This window comes from Artibeus jamaicensis, unplaced genomic scaffold (genome assembly GCF_021234435.1).
Source record: "Artibeus jamaicensis isolate MK-2021 breed Jamaican fruit bat unplaced genomic scaffold, CSHL_Jam_final scaffold_833, whole genome shotgun sequence".
NCBI classification, from domain to species: Eukaryota; Metazoa; Chordata; class Mammalia; order Chiroptera; family Phyllostomidae; genus Artibeus; species Artibeus jamaicensis.
The window spans coordinates 5776001-5798311 of NW_026522056.1; the positions used below are offsets into that span (position 1 = coordinate 5776001).

The window sequence follows — 22311 nt, forward strand, 5'->3', positions numbered from 1 at the left end:
TACCTGCCATTGGATTTAGGGCCAGCCTGGGTCATCTAAGGTGATCTCATCCCAAGACATGTAACTCAAGTACATCTGCAAAAGCTCTTTTTTCAGATAAGTGATGTTTCCAGGAATTAGGACACAGATATATCTTTTGGGGGTCACCATTCAGCGCCCCCTTGTAGGATGTTCTCCAAGGATAGTGCATGAAGGGGGAGACAGTGTCCCCAAGGGGAGAAAAGACCACGAGGCATGGAGGGGTCTTCAGGCAGAATGGCATCACGCACTTCACCTGTGGCCTGTCCGGTTACAACTATGACCCGTCAGATTCCCCCGGAGTGGGCACATGTGCCGAGAGAGTGCTCAGCCCTTGTGCTGATATCATATTCAATAAGCATAATAACATATATTGCTTCCTCTTACCTTCACAGCAAGGGTATGCAAAGGGCCTCACCCTGCCTGGCTCACAGATCAGGAGGCGCCTGATAAGACAGGGCTCTCGGCGACAGGCAGGGGAGCTGCTCCGGGCCCCCCGGGCCCCTCCAGTCGTGTGCCCTCCCACCACACTTGTCTGCACTCCTGGACTTTATTTTATTGTCCCAGCACTCGCGCCCTCTGGCTGTCACTCATCCTTTTCTTTTTGAAAGACTTTATTTATTTTAGAGGGAGGCGAAGGGAGGGAGAAAGAGAGGGAGAGAAACATCGACGTACCAGATAAACATCGATTGCTTGCCTCTTGCACACCCCCAGCTGGGGACCTGGCCTGCAACCCAGGCATGTGCCCTGCCCAGGAATCGAACTGGCGACCTTTTGGTTCATGGGTCGACGCTCAACCCACTGAGCCACACCAGTCAGGGCTGCCACTCCTCCTTAACAGACAAATGTTTGATAGGCTGGTGTGGTGGGCTGAGCAACAACCGTGGAACCAGAGTGCTTTACCCTCGTTCCGGATGAGGGCACCTGTGAGTTAAAGTGCATGTTAAGCTGGCATCTGAGCAGGGAGGTTAAGTTCACTGACTTCAGAGACAGACAGCCTGCTTCGGACTCCTGGCCGTGACTCTCACCTGCAGTGTGATCCTGCGCAAGCCATTCCAGTTCTCCGTGCCGTGGCTCCCTCGTCTGTAAAACGGGGGCCACAGTAGCACTTACCTTGGGTGTCGTTAATGAGGATCAAATGCGTGTCTGGGCGAGTGTAAACATACAGTGCTGACAGCAGTTCTTTGTGCGCAGTAAGCACTATGTGCCATTGACTTAAAAAACAAAACCATGAAATAGCAGCAGGGAGCACGAGTTTGGATACTGTGGCGTTTGCACCGTGGCTCACAGGGGCCACGGGCTGGTGATATGGGCCCCTTATAAGGACACGGAGCCCCTGGAGACATCAAAGCAGCAAGACACCTGGCCATGCTGGGCATTCAGCCTTAGAATAGAGTCCCCTCTCAAAAGCTGGCACCTCCTGGGTCCCAGCCAAGAATGTTTGCTCATAAAAATACCAAAAGGCAGGGAGGCTGGCCTTGAAGGCAGCCTGGCATTATAGACCTTAGAGCGGTCGGGCCAGGGGCTCTGGGCCCGTACCACACTGGGGCACCGTGCTGGGCACCGGGGTGTCGTAACTGTAGGGTGCGAGGCTACCACCGTGACCTCGGCTCTGTTTGGCAGCCCTGGCCTTGAATGGGACCGTGAGGTGGCTGCCACCCAGAACACACTCACAGCCTGCCTTTTCTCCCCACAGGCCGATGCTGCTACCAGCTTTCTCAGGGCAGCAAGATCCGGTAACTTGGACAAAGCTTTGGATCACCTGCGGAATGGGGTAGACATTAACACCTGTAACCAGGTAAGTGGGATGGGGACAGAGTGTGGTCTCTGAAGAGTGGCTTGCCTGATGCCACTCCCTGAGAGTGTCAGTCCATGTCTATTAACCTTTTCCCAGTGGCCTCAAAAGTCCCCAATGGCTTCTGCCTGCTGAAGGCCCTAACACTTGTGCTCACATCCCTGCCCAGGTCCAGGGCCCCGCAGAGAAGGGCTGATGCCTGAACAGTGTGGGCTGACCCGGGCTCCATTCCCTGCGGCTTCTTCCCTTAGAACTTGTCACTGGTCCCTGCTGTGGTCTTAGAATATGTGGTCTTTGAAAGGGGGCAGGAGGAAGAGCTTTGAAGTATGTTGTGTCAGTGGTGACATTAAAGCTCCTTTGTCAGTCAGCAGCCTTTGAGGATGCTCTGCAGAGAGAGCAGGAAACGGTGATGAGGACTGACTCACAGGGCTGACAAAGGCGAGGCTGGCTCAGGTGCAGAACCAATGTGGCTGGATCGGCTTGTCCGGAGGTTTCTGCCACCGAGTTGCAGGGGCTTGGTTTCTGGAGGGGTGGTGAGGAAACAGAATGTGTGTCGGACTGACTGGAGGGCAGAGTCAGACCTGAGATTGGGAATGGACCCAACAGAGAGGAAGTGGCCCTTTCCTGTAGAAAAAGAAGAGGGGTGTGGCTTCAGCTTTGGGATAGGATGACTTCCGTTTGTTTTTGCTGGCCCATTCAGTTGTTCAGGTGCATATGCTAATTCAGTTTCCAATGTAGAATAAATTTACTGTGACTTTTTTTTCTTTACCATTTTAACCATTTAAAATTTTTTTAAATTGTGGTAAAATACACATAACATAGAATCTAGCGTCTTAACCATTTTTAAGTGCACAGTTCACTGGCATTAAGTACATTCATATTGTAGTGAAACTGTCACCGCCCTCCGTTCACAGAACTCTTTTCATCCTACAAAACTGACACTCGTCACCCACTAAGCAAGAACAGCCCAGTCCTGCTCCCCACCCCCTGGCAACCGCCCCGCTTTCCATCTATGAACCTGCCTACCACCCTGAGCACCCTGTGTAAGCAGAAGCATGCGGTACTTGTCCTTTTGCAACTGGCTTACCTCACGTAGCACAGTGCCCTCCCAGTTCATCCATGTTGCAGGGGCTGCATGACTTTTACAGACCAGCAGGGCCAGGTTCTGGGAGTGCAGGTTAACTTTCCCACTGGCCATGTGTCTGTCCCTCTGCCCCCCACTTAAAATGCAAGATACCACTTGCTGTCTCTCCCAGGGCCAAGACCCCATTTGGATTCAGTTGGTCTTCTGTGGAGTAAATTCACTGCTAAAAGATCAGAGAGGAGGGAGCAGGTGGTATGTGATGGGCAACTGAAGTAGGTGTGTGATATGAGGCAGGCGCCCATGGCAGTGAACTTCAGAGGGGAGGTGAAGCGTGTGATCTGGACTCCAGGTTGCAGGCTGGACATGAAGGGGCAAGCCCTGATCCTCTCCTTTTGTCCTCTGCCCAAATATACCAACCGGAACCTAGGACATTTCCCCCAAACATGCAGAGCTAAAGGTTGGCGTTTGGATAGGAGATTGAAACTGTGAACCCATTTCCTTCACAGGAAGAGAAGATCGGAGCTAAGTATGAGTGCAGAGTGAGAGTCCTGGAGGCTCAGGAGAGGGGGCCCAGAGACCCCCTGAACTGCACCCCAGAAACAGCTATAGGTCAAGTTGTCCCCCCTGACCACACCCCCTCCTGGCCACCAGGTGAGGGAATGACGCTCTGCTGGCAGGAGAGGCCCGCCCCAAGGCTCCCTCTGTTCAGACTGGGACTGCAGAGATCCAGACGCGCTTCTCCGCAGTGCAGTTTCCGACTGGGGAGCGCCACATCTCAGAGGCCTCCCAAGGGTTAAGGTGCCAGCTCTCAAAGGAATGCATTTAGCAGAAATGGGGACAATTGAACGTTCATAAGCCTTGAGCCAGGGCTCATTTTCAGTGTGAAATTGGAAGATGTTGGTGACACCTGGGGACCGGTTTTGTCCTGATCAGCCTCCTGTCGGCGAGGCCCTGGGGGGTACCTGGCTTGTCCCTCTGCCATCTCTTCTCAGAGCCCTGCCTCAGTTCATCTCGGGCCTGGAGAGCAGCAGGCAGCCAGGCCTTATTTGCGCGTCATCGACACCAGTGCCGATCGATTGCTCCTCGGCTCAGTGCCCGTGGAAGGTCGGCTTAGCCCCACGAGAGACTGAGGGGAGGCTCTGACCTCAGGCTGGGAGCTGCAGTCCTGGCTGAGACCAGCTCTTTCTTTCAAAGAGAGAACTGCTGCTAGCAAGGCAGTGAATGTCGGAGGGGAGTAAAAGTAAGGGTTCGCTGAAGCGCAAGGCCCCCTGCTGCTGGGTGAGTCCCGGCTCCCACAGCTTAGGCCCTGTCGGTCTTTGTCTTATGTTCCGTGCAGGAAGCCGGCTGCAGATGGGCTGCCTCTGGGGCTCCAGTGTTGCCTGAGCCTCATTCTGGTTTTATAGGGCATTATAGCTTTTGCTCTTGAGTGAAAAGTGTGGGTAATGGGGGAAGGACTGGAGTAGCTGAATGTGCGTCCTCATTAAACACATTAGTGCACCCATCGGGACAATGCTGCTGTTCGATAATGTTCACAAGGCTAGCCCGTAATGGCCCCGGAGACTTCCTCTCCCTAAAAGCCTTCATTCATTGTTTTGAGAAGATAAAAACAGGCTCTTGTCCTGGGGTCATGGCTTGAGGATGTGTTTTGGCTCCAATCTTTTGAGCTGGTGGACTGCGATAGCGGTAATACAGCCAATGCTGATCCTTATATAAGTAACACACTTTCAAGTAGTATGTTCTGTGGAAAGAATGTGTGCTGCTTGCCTTAATAGGAAGTAATTACTCTAAGTAGTGTGAAAAGAGGAGCTCTTGGCTTATGTAAGAGACATCTGAATATCCGGGGCAGTTTCCTTATTGCACAGATTCTGTCTACCAGTTTTATCCTCTTCATCATCATTATTATGTTTAAAGAAAAGAACGGACTCACACACATACGCACCTGCGTGCAGCAATATCTTTCTGTGCACACCAGCGTCTCTCATTGATTCAGGCGTTGTTCATGCTCCAGACCCACTGTCTTCTGCCCATGTCTGCCTGTGTGTTTCCACATGTATGTGGAGTGCTGAGCTTTAGGGGTCTCATAGTAAAAGAAAAAATCCTAGTCCTCAACTTCTCTGCAGTGCAGCCCACTGCTAATGAGAGCTGTGGATCGAATAGCCACGTAAATAGATATGTAAACCAACCTATGTTGGGCATTGTGAAGGAGAGGCATAGAATTTTGTGATAATACACGAGAGATACTGGACCTAGAGTTGGAGGTCAGAGAAGGCTACTGTGTGGAAGAGATAGTTGAGCTAAGGGATGAGTTGAGGTGAATGAGGAGAAGGAAGGGAAGGACATTCCAATCACAGGGAACAGCCTGTGCAAAGTCCCTGAGGCAGGGAAAGCACAGAGAGTTTAAGGAAGGCCAGGGTGGCTGCAGTGCCAGGAGCAAGAAGGACCAGATGAGGCTGGAGAGGTGAAGTTGGGCTTGAGCTGGACCTTATATTATAGGCAGGGGCAGTAGTCACAATAGTCTACAACTTGGGACAGTGAGCCGGAGGCCCGAGCAGTGTGCGTGTGCCTGTTTGTGCACAGTGCATGCACAAGGGTGTGTCCGCCCACCGCTCCACACGTTAATCCTATAGTTGCTGACTGGAGGAAAGATCTGGGTGAGGGGACAGAGTGACCAGAAGCAGCAGCAGTTGGCCGGGGTGGGGGGGTGGAGGTGGGGGGAGGTACTTCAGAGCTCCAAGAGGAATGAACCAAGAGGAATGGAGGTATTTCCGAATTTAACAACCTGTGCAGCGTTTCTTGGTAGGATATCCATGCTGTGTACAGAAGCTGTGTTTACAATTCTGGTCTTTATCCTGAGAACAGAGGGAGGCAGACTGCAGATTCAGGCACAGGTGTGATGTGGTCAGAGTTGTGCTTCAAAGGGTCACACTGGCCAGTGTGCAGAAGACACCTGGGAGGGCCCAACGGTGGATATGAGGGGCCAGTGTTAAGATTGCTACAGTGGTCCAGGGAGAAACGTCAGTCCCCTGGGTAAAGACTGTGGGTGTGGAGATGGAGCGAGGTGCACAGGCCTCAGAGTTGAATTGGATGGGGGAGGGGAGGGAGGGGAGGAGACCTGAAGTAAGGATGACTTCAGGTCTAGCTTCTTCCGGAGGTGGAAGCGCCATTCGCTGCAACTAGGAGCCCGGGAGGGGAGTCCGAGTGGGGATACAGGGCGAGGGGGAAAGAACAGGGTTGTGTGAGATTCTCCAAGGTCTTTGAGGAATCGAAGTGAAGATATATATACAGGAAATTGGATGTGTGAGCCAGGAACTTAGATAAGAGGTCCAACCCAAAGATAGATATTTGGAAGTCATTCAGCATTCGAGGAAGGCAGATGCTGGCACTGGCTCATGAAAACTGGGATGAGAGGCGTGTTGTGTATCATCCCACCAGTGCCTCTGTGAGATCACCCCACGTGTATTTATTAAGCACCTACTTTGTGCCAGGTACTTTTCCAGGCACTGAGCAAAACAGACAAAATAGACAGAGGCTGTGGTCTTGTGCCAGCTATGTGCAGTAAAGAAGGCAGACGTAACCGAGAAAATGAAGTACGTAACGTCAGCTAATGACAAGTACCATGGATGAGAACGGTATTTGAATGGGGTGGCTAAGGAAGGCCTCTCCAAGGACAACACTTACGAGAGGCCTGAGAGAAGTAAACAAGACCATGGAAAAACATTCCGTGGAGCGGAGCAGAAAAACATTCGAAAGGCCCCGGGGGCAGCAGGAAGCTGGGTTTGTCTGGGGAGCACAAGGAGAGCTGCGTGGCCGCAGGGGGTGGTGAAAGGGGGACTGGTAGGCACGGAGGGGGAGAAATTTCCAGGGCCGAACCGTGAGGGGCTCCCGGGCCGTGGTGCAGACGCGGACTTTACTGTATAGGTGATGGAGAGCCACCGGAAGGTGTTACACAACAGATGTTCAATCTGATATAGTTTTTTTAAAGATTTTATTTTATTTTTAGATATTGGGGAAGGGAGGGAGAAAGAGAGAGAAACATCAATGTGCAGGGAAACATTGATTGGTTGCCTCTCATGTGCCCACAACCAGAGATCTGGCCCACAACCCAGGCGTGTGCCCTGACTGGGAATTGAACCAGTGACTTTTTGGTTTGCAAGACGGCACCCAGTCCACTGAACTACATCAGTCAGAGCTCTGATGTAGATTTTAAATGGTCACCTGGGTGCTGTGTGGAGAGTAGAGTTGGGGCCCAGGGACAGAAGCAGGGTCAGGTGGCTGAAGCCATGGACCAGGTAGGTCCCAGCGGTGGCTCTGAATAAGGGCGCCAGTGGAGGTGGTGGAGCAGAGGACTTGCCTCCCTGGGTTTGCTGCGTTGTCACCCTGGCCACAGTGGTCTCAGCACACACAGCACAGGGACATGCAGGGACCAGGGGCTCTTCAGTCAGCCTGGGGCCGTGTCTTTCTTGCCACAGCGAGAACCACGTGGCAGTGGGAGGATTATTTCTAATCTCAGCTCAAAAGCCGTTGTGAAGACATTCCTGACCCCCCGAGCCTGAAGTCATCTCTGCCTTTGCAGTTCACCGATCGGCCCTCTCTTGCAGCCCGATCATGTCCCGCCATGTAGCATGGTGATGTTGAATAGTTATGGGCATTCCAGTGTCAGCTTCATGTATTCCATTTCCGGAATGTCTGCCGGATTACTTAATCGAATGAAAATATTTTATTATGGAGGCCATAGCAATTAAAAAAACACTTTCTGCAGTGAACTAAGTGACCTTACACATTTCCCAGTTAGCCAAGTAAAAAGGGGACAGCGGAGAAGGCTCACAGCCTCTGCTCTCCTGAACTCCCGCAATTGTTGGGTCAGCCAGGATGCTCCCCTGGACACCACGAGCTCTAACGCCGGGGCCAAGAAACCTCATTGTTTGTCTGTTCTCTTCCTGTAATGCTAGCAAACACTGGCTTACTTGCCTTCCTTACGAGAAAGTTACCTGAAACTCCAGGAGAAGAGTTCACACCAAAGAGAGAAGCCTCATTGTCTGCAGCGCTGGCAAAAGGCAGGGAGTCAGCAGATGCTCCCCAGGACCGTGCTAGGCACCCACAGCCTGCCTTACTCTCTCCATAGCACTCTCTGCGACCTGACTTTAGATGCACCTGTCTTTCTCTCATATTTCTCTTTCTTTTCCACTAAAATATAGGCACCTCAGGGGAGAGGACTCGGTTTTATTCAATGCTCTTTTTCAGGATTCTGCCTGGCATGCAGTAGGTGCCCATCAATTCCGTCAGTAGATGTTAAGCCTGCTGTAACCACTAATGATGAGAGCTCGCATACTTGACGCTTAGGCCCTGGAGGAACTTGATCTAAGCACTATCACTTTTAAGAGCGTGGTGAAGCAGGCATTCACACGATAATGACTGTGGTTCAGATTCTGGCACCGGTCCTGCCCTTCAAGTATTCGGTGATATTGGCTGCAGTATCCAGAAGCCCAACCACCTGAATATTCACAAAAACACGAACGACTTTTAATGCTAAAGCACAGCCAGCAAAGGCGTGCGAGGCTGTGCTAGTCCTGCTGATGTTCCCTAAGTTTCCACTTTCCACACATCCCCTATCACTCCTGGGTCCTTGTTTGTCTTAAAAGTAAAGGGGTTTTGGTGTTTCAAATAAATGGGGCATCTGTAACAACAGTTCCTGCTGCAGAGGAATCTCTTCTACAGAAACCAAATGCCAAGTCTTTTGATCAGGATTTCTTGGGCTCTGGCAATTGTGATAGTTGCTACCTTTCCAAATTATAGAATCTTAGCACTTAGTGGTCATGGCATTCAGTGCCCTCATTGTGCCTCGGAAGGCTGAGGTCTCCAGGTTTCTTCCGAGTATCTTCTGAGCTTTATGACTTTGGGTCTGATGGGATGCACTTAAGAAGACCACCTAAACTTTCTCTGCTCATTTATTTGGTCCACAAACAGGTATTGAGCACTTACAAGGACCCAAGCACCTTGCTAGAGACTAAATTCATTTATCCCCTGCTCTCAAAGAACTCAGACAGGTAAAGAAGTCCAGCGTATATGTAGAAGGATAGAAACTCTGGGTTCCAAGTGCCGTCCAGAACAAGCACAGGGGATGTTTTCCTTTATTTAGTCTTCGATTCAACAAATATTTACTAAGCTGCGTGAATGTGCCATGTGCTGGCTACTCGGAGCCGAATACCTCCCAGCGCCCACTCTGACACTGCTTCTGGTCTGGGGTGGTGGCTGAAATGCTGCTGACTCGGAGAAGAGCTTCGAAGGAATAGCGGCAGTTTGCCAGGTAGAGAACTGGGGAAAGGAAAACTCGGCGGAAGGGAGGGACTGGGAAGGAAGGAGCGGTGAAGGTCACGGGCAGCCAGGAGTTCAGTGAGGTAGGGGTACACGGAAAACAGTGAGGAGGTTGGGCTGCAGAGGTCACGTCTAGGTCAGTGTAGATAGAGAACCTGTTACTTTTCTGTGTCATCTTCTTTTTCTTAGGAACCATGACAAGCATAGAAATGGCATTCAACTGCATTGTATCTTAATTTTACCTGTACCCCCAAACTCACACGGAAAGCCTCCTTAATAGGACAATATGTTAATATTAAGCCTTCCGGAAACTTGCGCCTTGTTGGGGCTCTGGAATAGCACTGAAGGAGGAGAAGAAGATATTACTGCAGCCCCCCACCTGGGAAAGTCGTGGTCTGTGGGGGGCAGTTAAACAAGGGACGCGACCAGATGCCCCATGTCTGGTGCCATGGATTCTCCTGACGTTCTTCCTAGAAAGGCGTCAGTGAAAAAGACGGAACTTTAAAGTCTCTATCTCTGAGTGACTTTATATTGGTAAACTACTTCTGCGTTTCAGCAGAAACAAGCTGTCTGATGTTCATCCTGCTAATTAGAGTGACCAATCTACAGTTTTAAAGTAAGCCGATTCCGTGTCACGAGTCAGAGAGACCCACAGTGTTTAATAATCACAGATCCCAGTCCTACAGTGTCTCTGCTTTCCAGAGCCCTTCCCCAGGCACGGCCACTTTTAGTGCTCGTGTCGCCTGTGAGGTGAACACACAGGACAGGTGATGTCAGTGAGACTCAGAGAGGTGAAGAGGTGAAAAGTCTTCCTGAACCGGAGTCTCTACACTGCACCCTACAGGCAGACTTGAGACTTGCAGCAAAGCCCTTTCCTCCTCTGGGCGACCTTCCTTGTACTGGTCTCATTTCCTCTCCCTTCTTGAAGAAGGGAGAGTTAACTGACCACTTCAGTTACATAAAGATGCCCGTTTGTAGTGACAATGGGGACATCTCTGGGACCCTAGGGATGAGGAAAAGTGTGAAGGGCATCCTCAGAATGATCTGGAACCCGTTGCAAGGAACACGCATCCTCCACACTCCCCTTTATGGTTGATTGCTGTGGCCGTACCACTCGCAGACCAGCTGTGAGAGTCCTGCTCTTGGGAGACTAAGGAAAAGGTAGTGCTGGGTGGGCTGGGTGCCATGCGTGTGCATCGGTTCTGCAGAATCTGTGGGACACACGCTGTGTGCCAGTGCCCATGCCAGGATCTGAGACACAAAGGTGAGGAAAACGCAGAACCTGAGAAAGTCCTAGCTGTTGAAAGACACACACAAGAGCAGACAGATGCCATTCCACTGGACGAAGGACCTTGCTGGAGCTATTGCTGAGTGCCGTGGGAACGTGGTTGAAACAGCAGTTTACTTTTGGGGGCCGGAAACAGGGTATGGTGTGCTGAAGAGAGACAGGAAAAGACACAGAGAAAAATGACATTTGATGTCATTTTGAAAATTGCCTCTCTGGCTATTAAAGGAAATGCTAAACCCAGTTTCCACGCTTTCTGATTGGAATAGACCATGCATGCAAATTTGCCTGGGATTACTTACATTTGATTGCAAATTCTTTGGTATAAACTTTTTGGGTCATTTTTGACAAGCATGTCCATGATTTTAATTGTTTCATCATTTTAAATTTAACAATACAATGAATACATGGCGGTTATTTAAAAATGCATACTATACAGAAATACTTGTGTATAGTCTTCTGTAAGTCTTCCTCTAGGCCCCAAATCTCTGCGAACAGGTTGGTATGAATCTTGTCTTACCTTTTTCTATACATCTCTACATGCATATCTTAATTGTTCTCTGAGAGCTGTTACATTGTTTTATTCTGGAATTGCGGAATGAAGAGGAAGCGAGGAGACAGTTATAACACTTTGAAGACACAAGGATTGAGGCCCTGCCCTGACTGGTGTGGCTCCGTTGGTGGAGCGTCCTGCAAAGTGAAAGGTCACTCCCACTCCTGGTCAGGGCACATACCTGGGTTACTGGTTCAGTCCCCAGTCTGGGTGCATTTGGTTGGGACACAAAGGCAACCAATCCATGTTTCTCTCCCTCTCTTTTCCCCTCCCTGTATCTCTAAAAAAAAGAAAAAAGAAAAAGAAGAAGAAGAAAAATAAAAAGATTGAGGCCCAGGGAGGTGAAGTGACAGGTCAGGAGAACAGTTTAGAGGCCTCAATTCCTTATCTACGGTTCTTTGCTCTGAGCCCCACTGCCCTGCTTCCGAAGGTCTGGCTCTTCTCTTTGTAAAGAAATGCCAAGATCTCGGACATAGAAACTGTTTCTAGTCCATAGGAGATATTCTTAGCTGCTGAGCTGAATCTCAGAGTCCCATTCTCTCATTAACTTGAGCTCGCACTTCCTCCAGGTCCCCCGGGGGCCTCGCCACCTGCAGCCGTGATCCGCTCTGAGCCAGGGGACCTCACTGAGCGAGGAGGCTGCGCATGGGTTTTATCGAGAGTAGAGAGGGGCCCCGGGGTTGACTCATCGCCTCGCATAGCTCTGAAACAGTTGTGGGTTTCTTTCTTTTCTTTTAAAGATAATGAAAAGGATTAGCGTGTTCTTCCTCCTCATGAATATCTAGTAAACTATGAGTTGTAAGAGCTACCTGGGAAGGACCAGTAAATTTAGATTGCAATAGAACAGAGAGAGAGAGTGCTTAGAGCCGGTCTGGTTCTTTTCCACCTGTGTCAGTCACCTCTTTCTTTCTCTCCGAGTTTGTCCTTTCCTCCCTGTTTCTGCTCCTAATCTACTTTCTCCATCCCTGGGTAAGAGACAGGTTGGCAAGGGAGATAAGTTGTGCTTTTCTGCCAGGGCTATGGCAGTTGCTTCAGGTCTGTCTGGCTCCTGATCCGTTAGATTCCAGGATCATATATTTTTAGCAGACCTAGCCCACCACCCAGTGTCTGGGGAGCCCTGTGAGATCTGGGTCAGAAGGAGCCTGCAGGTGGGGTGGCCCTGCAGAACCCGACACCTGCCCTCCAAAAGAGGCTTCCCCATCATCCGGTTCCCACCTGTGCCCGGGGGCTGCTCTCCGGTCATCGGTCATCCTTTAGTGGCACTCCAGGGTTTTTCCCTGGAATAATCTCTGAAGTCTGGAAGGCTTGTGCCTCCCCTCATCAGATACGAGGGCTGAGCGTGCACGCTCAGCCCTCGCACTGGCTCTGAGTGCTCAGACGCCCATCCTCTACTCCCGCAGCCGGAGCCCCGAGGTTCAGCCCTGCTTCTGCTTCTCCAGCAGCCTCTTCCACCACCACTCACTCCAACCTCCACTTTCTTTTTCAAAAATTTAAAGAGTTTTGAACCTATAAAAAGATTGCAAGGACAGTAAAAGAATTCTCCCATCTCCTCCACCCAGATTCTCCAGTTCTCTACTACCATTTTACTGCATTTGCTCATCTACCTACCTACCTATCTATCATATATACTCTATATAACATGATTCCCATCACCCCTAAACATTTCTGTGTGCACCATCCGAAAGTAAGGACACTTTCCTCACAACCACCCTAAAACCCTCCCAGTCAGGAAATCAACAGTGACGTAACACAGCCGCCCACAGACCCCATTAACATTTTGGCAACGGACCCCACAATGAGGAAGTGTTCTCCCGCCCTCTCTTTCTTTCCCCCTCCATCATTTAACCCTTCTCTCCAGGGCCCCCACCCTGTACTCCTTCTCCATCTCCAGCTCCATCATCCCCATCTCCATCTGCATCTCCATCATCTCGAATCACCTCTGTCCAGGAGTCTGTCCAGAACACGCTGTGTATTTAGTTGTCTGTCTCGTTAGTCTCCTTCAACATGAAACACTTCCCCCGTCTTTGCCCATCTGTCCTATTTTTGACAGTTTCCCATTCTGTGATCTGAACCTCAACCGTGTCTGCGGATGTTTTTTTAATATCGGACTAAGTGTAGTTTTGGTTGGAGTGCCACAGAAACCACACTCCTGGCGATGTTCACCCTAATCGCCTGGTAAAGTTGGCGTCTACCAGGTTTTTCTACTGTAAAATCACCAATTTTTCCCTTTGTAGTTTATCAGTATTTTGTTGGGGTGGGGGAATATTCTGATGTCATGCCAATACCGTTTCCTCGTCAGACTTGCAGCTGCCGGCGTTGGCACAGGTTTATGTCTTCCACCTGTATTAACTACCACGATGAGGTTCCAAAGCGGGATTCCCCTTCCCCATCTTTTCCTGCACATTTATTAGCTGGCATTCTACTGAAGGATAAGCTTTTCCTCCTCCCTCAAGATTTATTTTGTTCATATTTATTTATACCTGTAGAGACTCATGGATTTTTACTTTATTTGATGGTAGTAATCTCATATTCTCATGATTCATTTTGATGTTCAAAGCTAAATTAGGCCAATATAGGCCCTTTCAATCATCTGGCTTCTTTGTTCTTTGACCTGTCCCCATCATTCTTTGAGTCCTCATTTCTTACCTTTTGTACCAAAAGGCTCAAGTTGTGCCAGGGTCATTTCCTGCTTTCCTGACCCAGCCCTGGATCCGCCACTTTTCCTAGGATGGTATTTAGACACCAAAATCTTGTCACTTGACGTGCCCATTGCTGCTGGATGCCGCATGCCCCTATGTGTCTGTACACATCTGTAACTATTTCTGTATCTATTTACATACAAACATATTTTAAAAATCCGTGGCAGCATGCCAGTATTTCCAATTCTAGTCTAACACCTCAAGGTTATTTCTAGCCTTTTCTCTTTCCAGGTTTGTAAATCCCCACTCATGGTGAGAAGGCTGACTCCCACTGATTCGAGTCACCCTCTACAGACTTGTTCATGTGCTCGGCGTAACAGTCTCCTGACCACGCCAGAGCAGCGCCCCTCCTTCTCACACACAGACACACCTCGACAAAGTCTCTGCAGGGCACTGCTTCGGGTTCACGGCCCTGCTTCCTCGGATGCCCACATCTCCAAGCTGGGAAGGGAGGGGAGGACAGGGATTGGAAAAGAAGAGAAAGTGGGACAATGTCCATTCGCTTTTGGTGCCATTTCTTTTGGGGCTGAAAAAATTTAATACAGGCAACTAGGGGAAATAAATCAGAATTTATGTTGTTGTAGTAGTGGTTTTGAAGGCTGCTTAATTCATTTCCTCATCTAGTTGCCCGCTGGGACAGGGGTCTCCCTCTTTCCTTTCCCATCATCTCTTGTTTGGACATCACCTCCTCTGCCATCCTTGGTTTCCATGGTCTGCATTTATTTTCCCTTCCCTCACTGTCTCTCTTTCCCATGAATTTCAGGATTTGGAATAGGAATGGCAATCATTTCAATCCTTGTTTTTTCCTCTCTCCATAAGCTCTGCTTAATTCTTATTTGCTGCTCTGTTTCAGGGCTATAGACTTGCAAATGTATAATGTGAGTGAGCTTGCTCCACAAATGCAAACCAATAATAGAGCAAAGCTAGAGGCCACAGATGTACAGGCTGGTTGTACCTCAGGGAATTAAACTTCCATAACCTAGAGTATAATACTTATCTTCTCTTGACCGAGCAAACTAAAAGAGAATCCCAACTGACTAGGAAATGGGAAATTATATATAAAAACCTAGGTATATGACTCCTTATATGTACACCCTTGTCCCTTTGTCTTCTGATTGGTTCTTTACTGACCACATGGACAAAGTGGAGTGTTGCATGAAGGCAAAATTACCTAGAAGTCCGTCTGCTGAACCTCTTTCTTTGTTTACTCTTGGGTCCTTAGACTTCTTGGCTTTCTCTGCCACTGCCCTTGGCTTCTTCTTCCCAGGGCTCTAGTCCTTTCCTTCCGCATGCAAACTCCACGGCCAGTGCTCCACGGCCCGAGAGCCTGGCACCGAGGCAGCCAGCTAACCTGATAAAGGGAACCTGTAACACGGTGGTAGGTATTTATGAATAAAAAGATCCTACTTTCTAGACACTACATTAGCACATTAGCTTAATCCTCTGGAAATGCAGTGCTTACGAAGGAAGGGGCGGAGACTGAAATAGTGAGTTTCGGGTGTGGGGTGGGGAGGGGCCGGTGAGCTCGGGGCCCTCAGGACCCAGCTCGGGGCTGCCAGGTCCGTGCAGCCTCATCTGCAGGTAAAACGAGTGGCTGCGAGAAAAGGAACGGAAGGGTCATGTGTCCGCCTGAGAACGTGAGCACCAGCACCTCTGTCCTTGCCATTTCCAAAGACGCACAGGACCCCTTCTGTCTGAAACCATCCTCCGCTCTGGACGGGATGAGAGTTAAATTCACTGTGCGTGTCTACTGTATTCGCACATTTAGTAATCAATTAGTATAATTGGGGTGATCGGGGATGCTAAACAGAGGAGTAATTTCCTGAGAACAAATGTCTGGAATCGTGTATTTTTGCCAATGGAATTTCTCACAGTTGGTACAAGAAAATACTCCAAATTAAATCATTCAGGCTGAATAGGACGTTTTTCCCCTTCTTTTTAAATGTGTTGAAACAAACGCAGCCTGGCTGCGATCTCCCCCTCTCACACAGATTGTTCCTCAGAAAAATCCTCTAAATTGACATTTTACCTGAAAAAGAGCAAAAGCAGCTGACAGGCTCCAGGTGTATGCTTGACAGTAATATTTTTGCCAAAAACAGAAACGCGCCTCAAAGGGTTGTGTGCTGTGCTACAGCCACATGGAGTGTGACCGCGTGTGGCCGGGGGGGTTCAGTGTCAGGACTGGGTCGGATGTAAAAGCTTCCGAGGACCTTGCTCCCACCCTGACATGGGAAAAGGCCGGAAGTTCTACAGAATTCTCACTTTTTCGCATCCTGTTAGAGGGCTAAGGTGGTAGAGCCACCAAGTGAGCTGGATTCCAATGGTCAAAATGGAAAGAAAACAGCAAAAAGAGTGGGGAAAGAAAAGCAGAAGAGAGTAGCCAAGAGCGGTGGGACACCATCAGCTAGTCTAACATACGTGGAATGGGAGACCCAGGAGGGGGTGTGTTCAGGAAGAACAATCTGGCAAGCTGGTGTTTTTCTGAGAAAGGCGTGTGGTTATGAAATGGCCACAACTAGTTATTGCTTCGCTCCCCTGCTTCCAATGTAGCTGAAGCATTAACTTGAATAGTTCTCTACCTCCTTCTTACTTATCTTCTACACCACTTATTTGGAGGGGAGAGATGTGTGATTCCCTGCCCCGAAAGTCCCCTGCAGCAGTCTGTCTGCCATTCAGCTGTGAAGGTTACATGAAACAGATGAAAAGATACAGAGCGAGATTCAGCAACCTGCCTTTTAGCAAGCAGCTTACTTTAACTAAAGCAAAACACACAGATCTTAGCTTTGAAGGAGCGATCTATTATATGGTTCATCTCTGTTTATAGTTATAGCTAAGAACAAAGAGCTCACGGAACTTACAGCCCTTGACCCTTCTTATTTTATCAATAAAACCTGCTTTAAAAGAGAAAGCATGCAATGCACATTTGTTCAGGAAACACTCCTTTGGTCCTGTAAGTGGTCTCCCCTACAGACCAGCTATGCACCTCCTAGGCAACTCTGCCAGCTGCTCAGGGGACACGTGCACTGCATCAGTTTCCTGGCAGTCGGTGGTGCTGGCTGCTGCTGGGTGGGGACCAGCCGTCCTCCCGCTGAGGCCAGTTGCTGGAGAAAGCTTGCTGCAGTGGCTTTGGATGCTGTGTGTCTCTTGAATTCAGAGGCTTCCTGGAAGAAAGAGGAAGGCACTTGATGAGGATATCTTGGAGAAGAGTTTCTAACATTTTGCCTCATGGGTTTAGAATTTAAACTCAGACACTGGCTACTCCCGTTGCCATTAGTAATGACCTTATGGCACTGGCTGTGCACAGGCTGCCTTGTAAAAGCCTTTGTGAATCTTCCCTGACCTTGACAGAGCAACTTCTTTCTCCTCTGTGCTCCTTCTAGTCTGATATGTGCCATTTGGGGCATTTTCACGTGATTTTGCGTTTATTTTTAATGGTCTGTTTCCTTTACTCAAATGAGTTCTTTAAGGCTAAGAGTGTGTCTTTGATTCAGCTCCAGCCTGGCACAGACAGGTTCTCAGTAAACGTTCGCTCAAATTAAGTAAACACTCAGCATGAGGTGACTGCAGCTGTAGTTATATTGAGACAAACGGTTGTCATACGTGTTCCTGTGTGACTCTGTGTCACAGTCCTGGGCCTTCCCCCGCACAGCTGTCATCGCTGTGCCAAAGTGGCCTTGCCCTGTGGCTCTGATGAGGGCCTTCAGTTCAGATCGCCATCGTAAGAGACTTGTCAGCATTAGTAACTTAGGGTGACTATGTTGAAAACAAACAAATTAAGAACAAAATGAGAAAGATAAAAAAATCGTAAAAAAGGAAGCCCTGGCTGGTGTAGCTCAGTGGATTGAGCGCGGGCCTGTGAACCAAAGGATCGTGGTTTGATTTCCACTCAGGGCACATGCCTGGGATGCAGGCCAGTTCCCAGCAGGGGACGCATGAGAGGCAACCATACATTGATATTTCTCTCCCTCTCTCCTTCCCTTCCCCTCTAAATATAAATAAATAAAATCTTTAAAAAATTTTTTAATCATAAAAAGGGAAGAGATCCTTGAACCAGGATTGGAATGGGAGCTGAGTGAAATTGTTGGACTCAGATCTGTTTAGATGGTCCCTTTTATGCTGAAGAATGTCACCTTCTGCCAAATGTGTGCCTTTGAGAAGGAGGCATGTGACACAGGGAGAGGAGAAGGGCTTTCTGGGGACCAGACTGTGATCCCGGAGAGCAACTTCAGCAGCTGAAGCCAGACCCCTACGGATAACAACTGGGACAGAGCGTCAGCTCTGAGCTGCTTGGTGGTAAACAAGGGAAATGTGCTTTCACCGCTGGGGCGAAAAGAAACACAGTAGTTCCTAGCAGAGAAACGCCCCGTTTTGCTGGGAAATCCAGGTCGGTTCTATAATACGGCTGTGAGCTTAGCTCATCACTTGACTACTCTGGCCCCTGATTTCCTCAGCATTCAGGGCCCCTAATACTGCTCTTGACTCCGGCATTCCCTACACAGACAGTGCGTCTTGAATCCCCTCTGGACTGAGATTCTAACACTGGCTCCAAGCAGCAGGGCCAGCCTCCCAGAGTGGTAGCAGTAAACCGGAGGTGTTCTCCTTCTAGACTTGCCAGTTTCCCCATTTTGAGGCATTCAGGGCCGACAAATGCTCGCGGAGGGTGATTGTGCTGTGCATGTGAGCACAAAACCTCCAGCCACCACCCATCACACTCGCGCTGCCACAGCTGAGTCCCCTGCGATAAGCCCACCGCAGCAGCCGCTGCGGCTCCCACAGCCGCCCCAATTCCCGAGTGAGCGAGTGAGCGAGCACAGGGGGCCTGTGCCCAGCGCCAGGCCTTTCAGATAAGGTCGCTTGCAGCTCTCAGCACAGACCTGCCCTCGGGCAGGCGGAGGGGGGGGGCGGGGGGGTGTAGAGCTGAGGACGCAGCGCCCAAAGGAGTGGCTCCCAGAGCACAGTCAAGTGACAAATTGCTTTTCAGCGAATTTTTGTTTTGCAAATTGATTTGAGGGAACTGGTTTCCTTCAGGCCAATGCCGGTCCTCCTCCCCTGTCCTGCCTTCAATCGCTTTCTCCCTTTCTGTTGTCCAAACTGGCTCTGACCTAGACTTTATCTGATAAGCTCATTCACACTGGGGTGTGAATGATTTACACTGCTTTGGACCCTACATTTAATGGTGTTCAAAATCTGCAGGAGGAGAAAATCCAATGGCATTAGCCCAGGCATTTTTCAGGCATTTGCATGAGGAAACACTGGTGAAGAGACCCTGTCACCTGCCACCCCCCATCCCTCTCCCCTCACCCCCACACACCTTGGCAAGGTTGGCTGTGTGATATGCAGACATTTGGCCAGTTGAAGTTGGCATTTTTGGAGTGGGGGCAAGTGCTGATCTAAATAGGAAGAAGGTGAAGTCCTCTCTTCGGAGCCTGTGGGAGGGTCCCAGGCAAAGAGAGTTGGATACACCTCCCATTCTCCCACCAAGGGTGGGGTACCTGCCCTGCATCTCTCATTTAGAATTACTTGTTACTTTCCTCTGCTGGATTCGGTAAAGCAATGGGACGAATCTGTTAGGGTCAGTGCATTTCCGTTCCAGCAGAATATTTGGGTTTAACAGAAGTCTCCTGGAAATGATGCCCTGACACAAAGGGAGAGTAGGAATTTCAGGAACCCATGCTGGGGCTGTGGAGATGCTTGAGGGCAGGTGAGCCAGGGACCCTCAAATCACACTATCAGGAGCCAAGCCCCTCCATCTTGGTGGACAAGGTCCTTTTCTTCCTTCCTTCCTTCCTTCCTTCCTTCCTTCCTTCCTTCCTTCCTTCCTTCCTTCCTTCCTTTCTTCCTTCCTTCCTCCCCCCCTCTCTTTTTCTCTTTTCATTGAATTTATTGGGGTGACATTGGTTAATAAAATTACACAGTTTTCAGGTGCACAATTTGATAATGTATCATCTGTATTTTCTATTGTGTGTTCGCCACCCCAAGTCAAGTCTCCTTTCATCACCATCCCCCCCACACACCCTGTTCTCCATCCCCGACCCTCCCCTTTCCGTCTGGCAGTCACCACGCTGTGGTCTGTGTGGCCAGGGTGTTTCTCCTTAGCCAGAGCCTGTGGTGGCCTTGGGACACCCCCTGGGAAGGAGGGAAGGGAGAAGGGGTGGGACTCGCTGATGGGGAAGGAGGAGGAGAGGAACAGGGCACGAATGTCCGGGATGCAGACTGCTTAGTGACTAAAACCATTTTCTGTGTGGAGCCAAGACCTACTCATCTGCTAGAAATGAAATTTAGTTCATCGAAATTAGTCCCGTCATGTTGTCAGAGTAATTTGTGGCTCTAAGTAGCACTCTCTGAAGTCAGCCTTTGCCAGAAAGTTTGGAAGTGCCTATGTGTGTGGGCCAGGAGGGAGAGAATGATAAGGAAAACGCAGCCCCGCTGCCTCCTCCAGGGCGCGGCCGGAGTGGGGACTCTAACTGGCGAGTGAGAGTTCTACTTTTGCGGACTGGTGATTGGGCACAGAAAATGTTTGTTCCATTTTTCCTCTTCCTAAAGTGTAACTGTCGGTTTTGGTCACATTTGAAATGGCAAGGTGGCAGAGAAGCTATTTTCATACAAATTCTTCCAATGTGGAAAGCTTAGCTGGGGGTTGGTGGTGTTTAGTTTCATATGCTCTTATTTCAAAATGTATTAGTTTACTAGATCTACATCTGGCTCTACAAATGTTGGGGGCGCACTGGTGTTGCCTCTTTACTTTCTCTGGTTGCTGCTATGAAAAAGAACCAGGGGGTTGAAGCTATGCAGTTTCAGTTTAGTGGATACTGAAAGCCCAGGCAAGATCTGAATTTCAAGGTCAGCCACTGGCTTTGGGAGAGCTTCCCACACTCAAGTCACGTCCAGGGGGGGTGGTCTTGTTATCACCCCCTTTCCCTGCTCTCCTGTTACCTGGTGCTCTCACGGAAGAGCTGCCCAGAGGGGCCGGGCTGGCTCTGCTCCGCGCTTGTGCCTATGCTGCCCAGGGCCCCTCGGCTCTGGCCTTGAGGCCCTTTGCAAGGAAGGGACCCTGTTGCAGCCAGTGAGAACAGCAGGATGCACAGTCCCACTAACCACACCTTCCTGCCTCTCTGCTCCTTACAGAATGGGCTGAACGGCCTGCACTTGGCCTCTAAAGAGGGCCATGTGAAGATGGTGGTTGAACTTCTGCACAAAGAAATCATCCTAGAAACGACAACCAAGGTATGTCTCTTAGAGATGGGGAAGGTTTACATTAAAATTCAAGTGTATGGGTCCATCGCGTGTTGTCCCTAACCCTGGCACAGGAAACGGCCCCTCCTGGGTGCACTGTGCGCATGCTTCTGAATTTCTGTCGTCTCTACAATCCTTTCCTAGTTCTGGCAGTTCCCGAAGTCGCCTGAAAACCCGGGAGCCTGTTTCTACAAAGCTTCAGTAGGCCTCAGCCTTATCCTTATCACAAGACTACAAATCTAAACACGAGCCCCTTTTTCTGGTGGCCTCATGCTTCCTCGTGGTCCTTGACTCGAACACAGAGTTCCAGGCAGGTGCCTTGGGTCCAAATCCCGTGATACTTTGTACTCTGTGTCCTTAAGCAACAATCTAGCCAGTGAGGAGCCTCCACTTCCTCATCTGCAAAAGGGAGATTATAATACTTAGTGGCAGGAATGGCATGAAAATGAAATGAGACAGTGCAGTGTATGGAATGCCCGGCACCCAGGAAGGAGTCAGGGCACACTGGTGACTGTGTTGTTGCTGAAGGCTGTGGCAGTGTCAGGTCCCTCTCACTTGCCCTTCTCCTCCAGCAAGCCTTTCTCAGCCAGCCCCATCCCTGCCTCCTCCACGGGCTGATCACCGGGAACAGCCTTCCCCTTTACGAGGAGGCGCTGGGCAGAGGCTCAGCTGCACCTCTCACAGTGGTCTATTTCTCCCCACCGCAATGGATTGCAAACACCAGTGGCCTGCGTCCAGAACCAGAGCCATGAAACAAACACACCTATAGGCTACTAACTCTGTGTTATTTCTTACATACGTGCATCTTATTTGTTCATTAAATAGGAGGCAGCCGTCATTGGAACACCACACTAAACAAACAAAAAAATAGCCTCTGTTTATTTACTCGACTGTTTCCTCTTCCTTCCTCCATCGCTTCCTGTGGTTTTCCTCTTGGGCTTGTCCCTCCAGCCTCTATTTTCCACTTGCTATTTACTAAACTTGGCTTCATGTCAGCCTCAATTTCAGTTCCAGGCAGCAAACATTTTGCTGCCTCTCAAGCACAGAACCGGGGAGAACACTATGCAGAGAACAGATATAATTTATGGTTATGAAGTGAACTACCAAAATATTATGAAGGTAGAATCATCTCTTGAGGTAAAATTCTGTAATTTTCATGTCATTTCCCGAAGGTGCAAAGATCTCACAGGTAAAGCAGACCGAGCTGCATTTTCTGAGTGTCTCTGGGCATTTTCCTCCAAGGCCACGACCAACACCAGCTGTTCCTGCCCTGCCCCTTCCTCGGGTGAAGGGAGGCAGTGACGCTGCCTCCTGACGCTGCTCTCGCCTACC

General features: G+C 49.7%; 1 protein-coding gene across 5 annotated transcripts in view; it reads left to right on the top strand.

Moving 5' to 3' along the window:
* Positions 1–22311, top strand: part of ANK1 (ankyrin 1) — a 188365-nt gene that overhangs the window by 99179 nt on the left and 66875 nt on the right. For all 5 annotated transcript variants that reach the window (XM_053659948.1, XM_053659949.1, XM_053659950.1 and 2 more), the window contains exons 2-3: positions 1715–1816; positions 20872–20970. In XM_053659948.1, coding sequence (XP_053515923.1) covers positions 1715–1816; positions 20872–20970 — 201 coding nt within the window. The remainder of the gene's footprint in view (positions 1–1714; positions 1817–20871; positions 20971–22311) is intronic.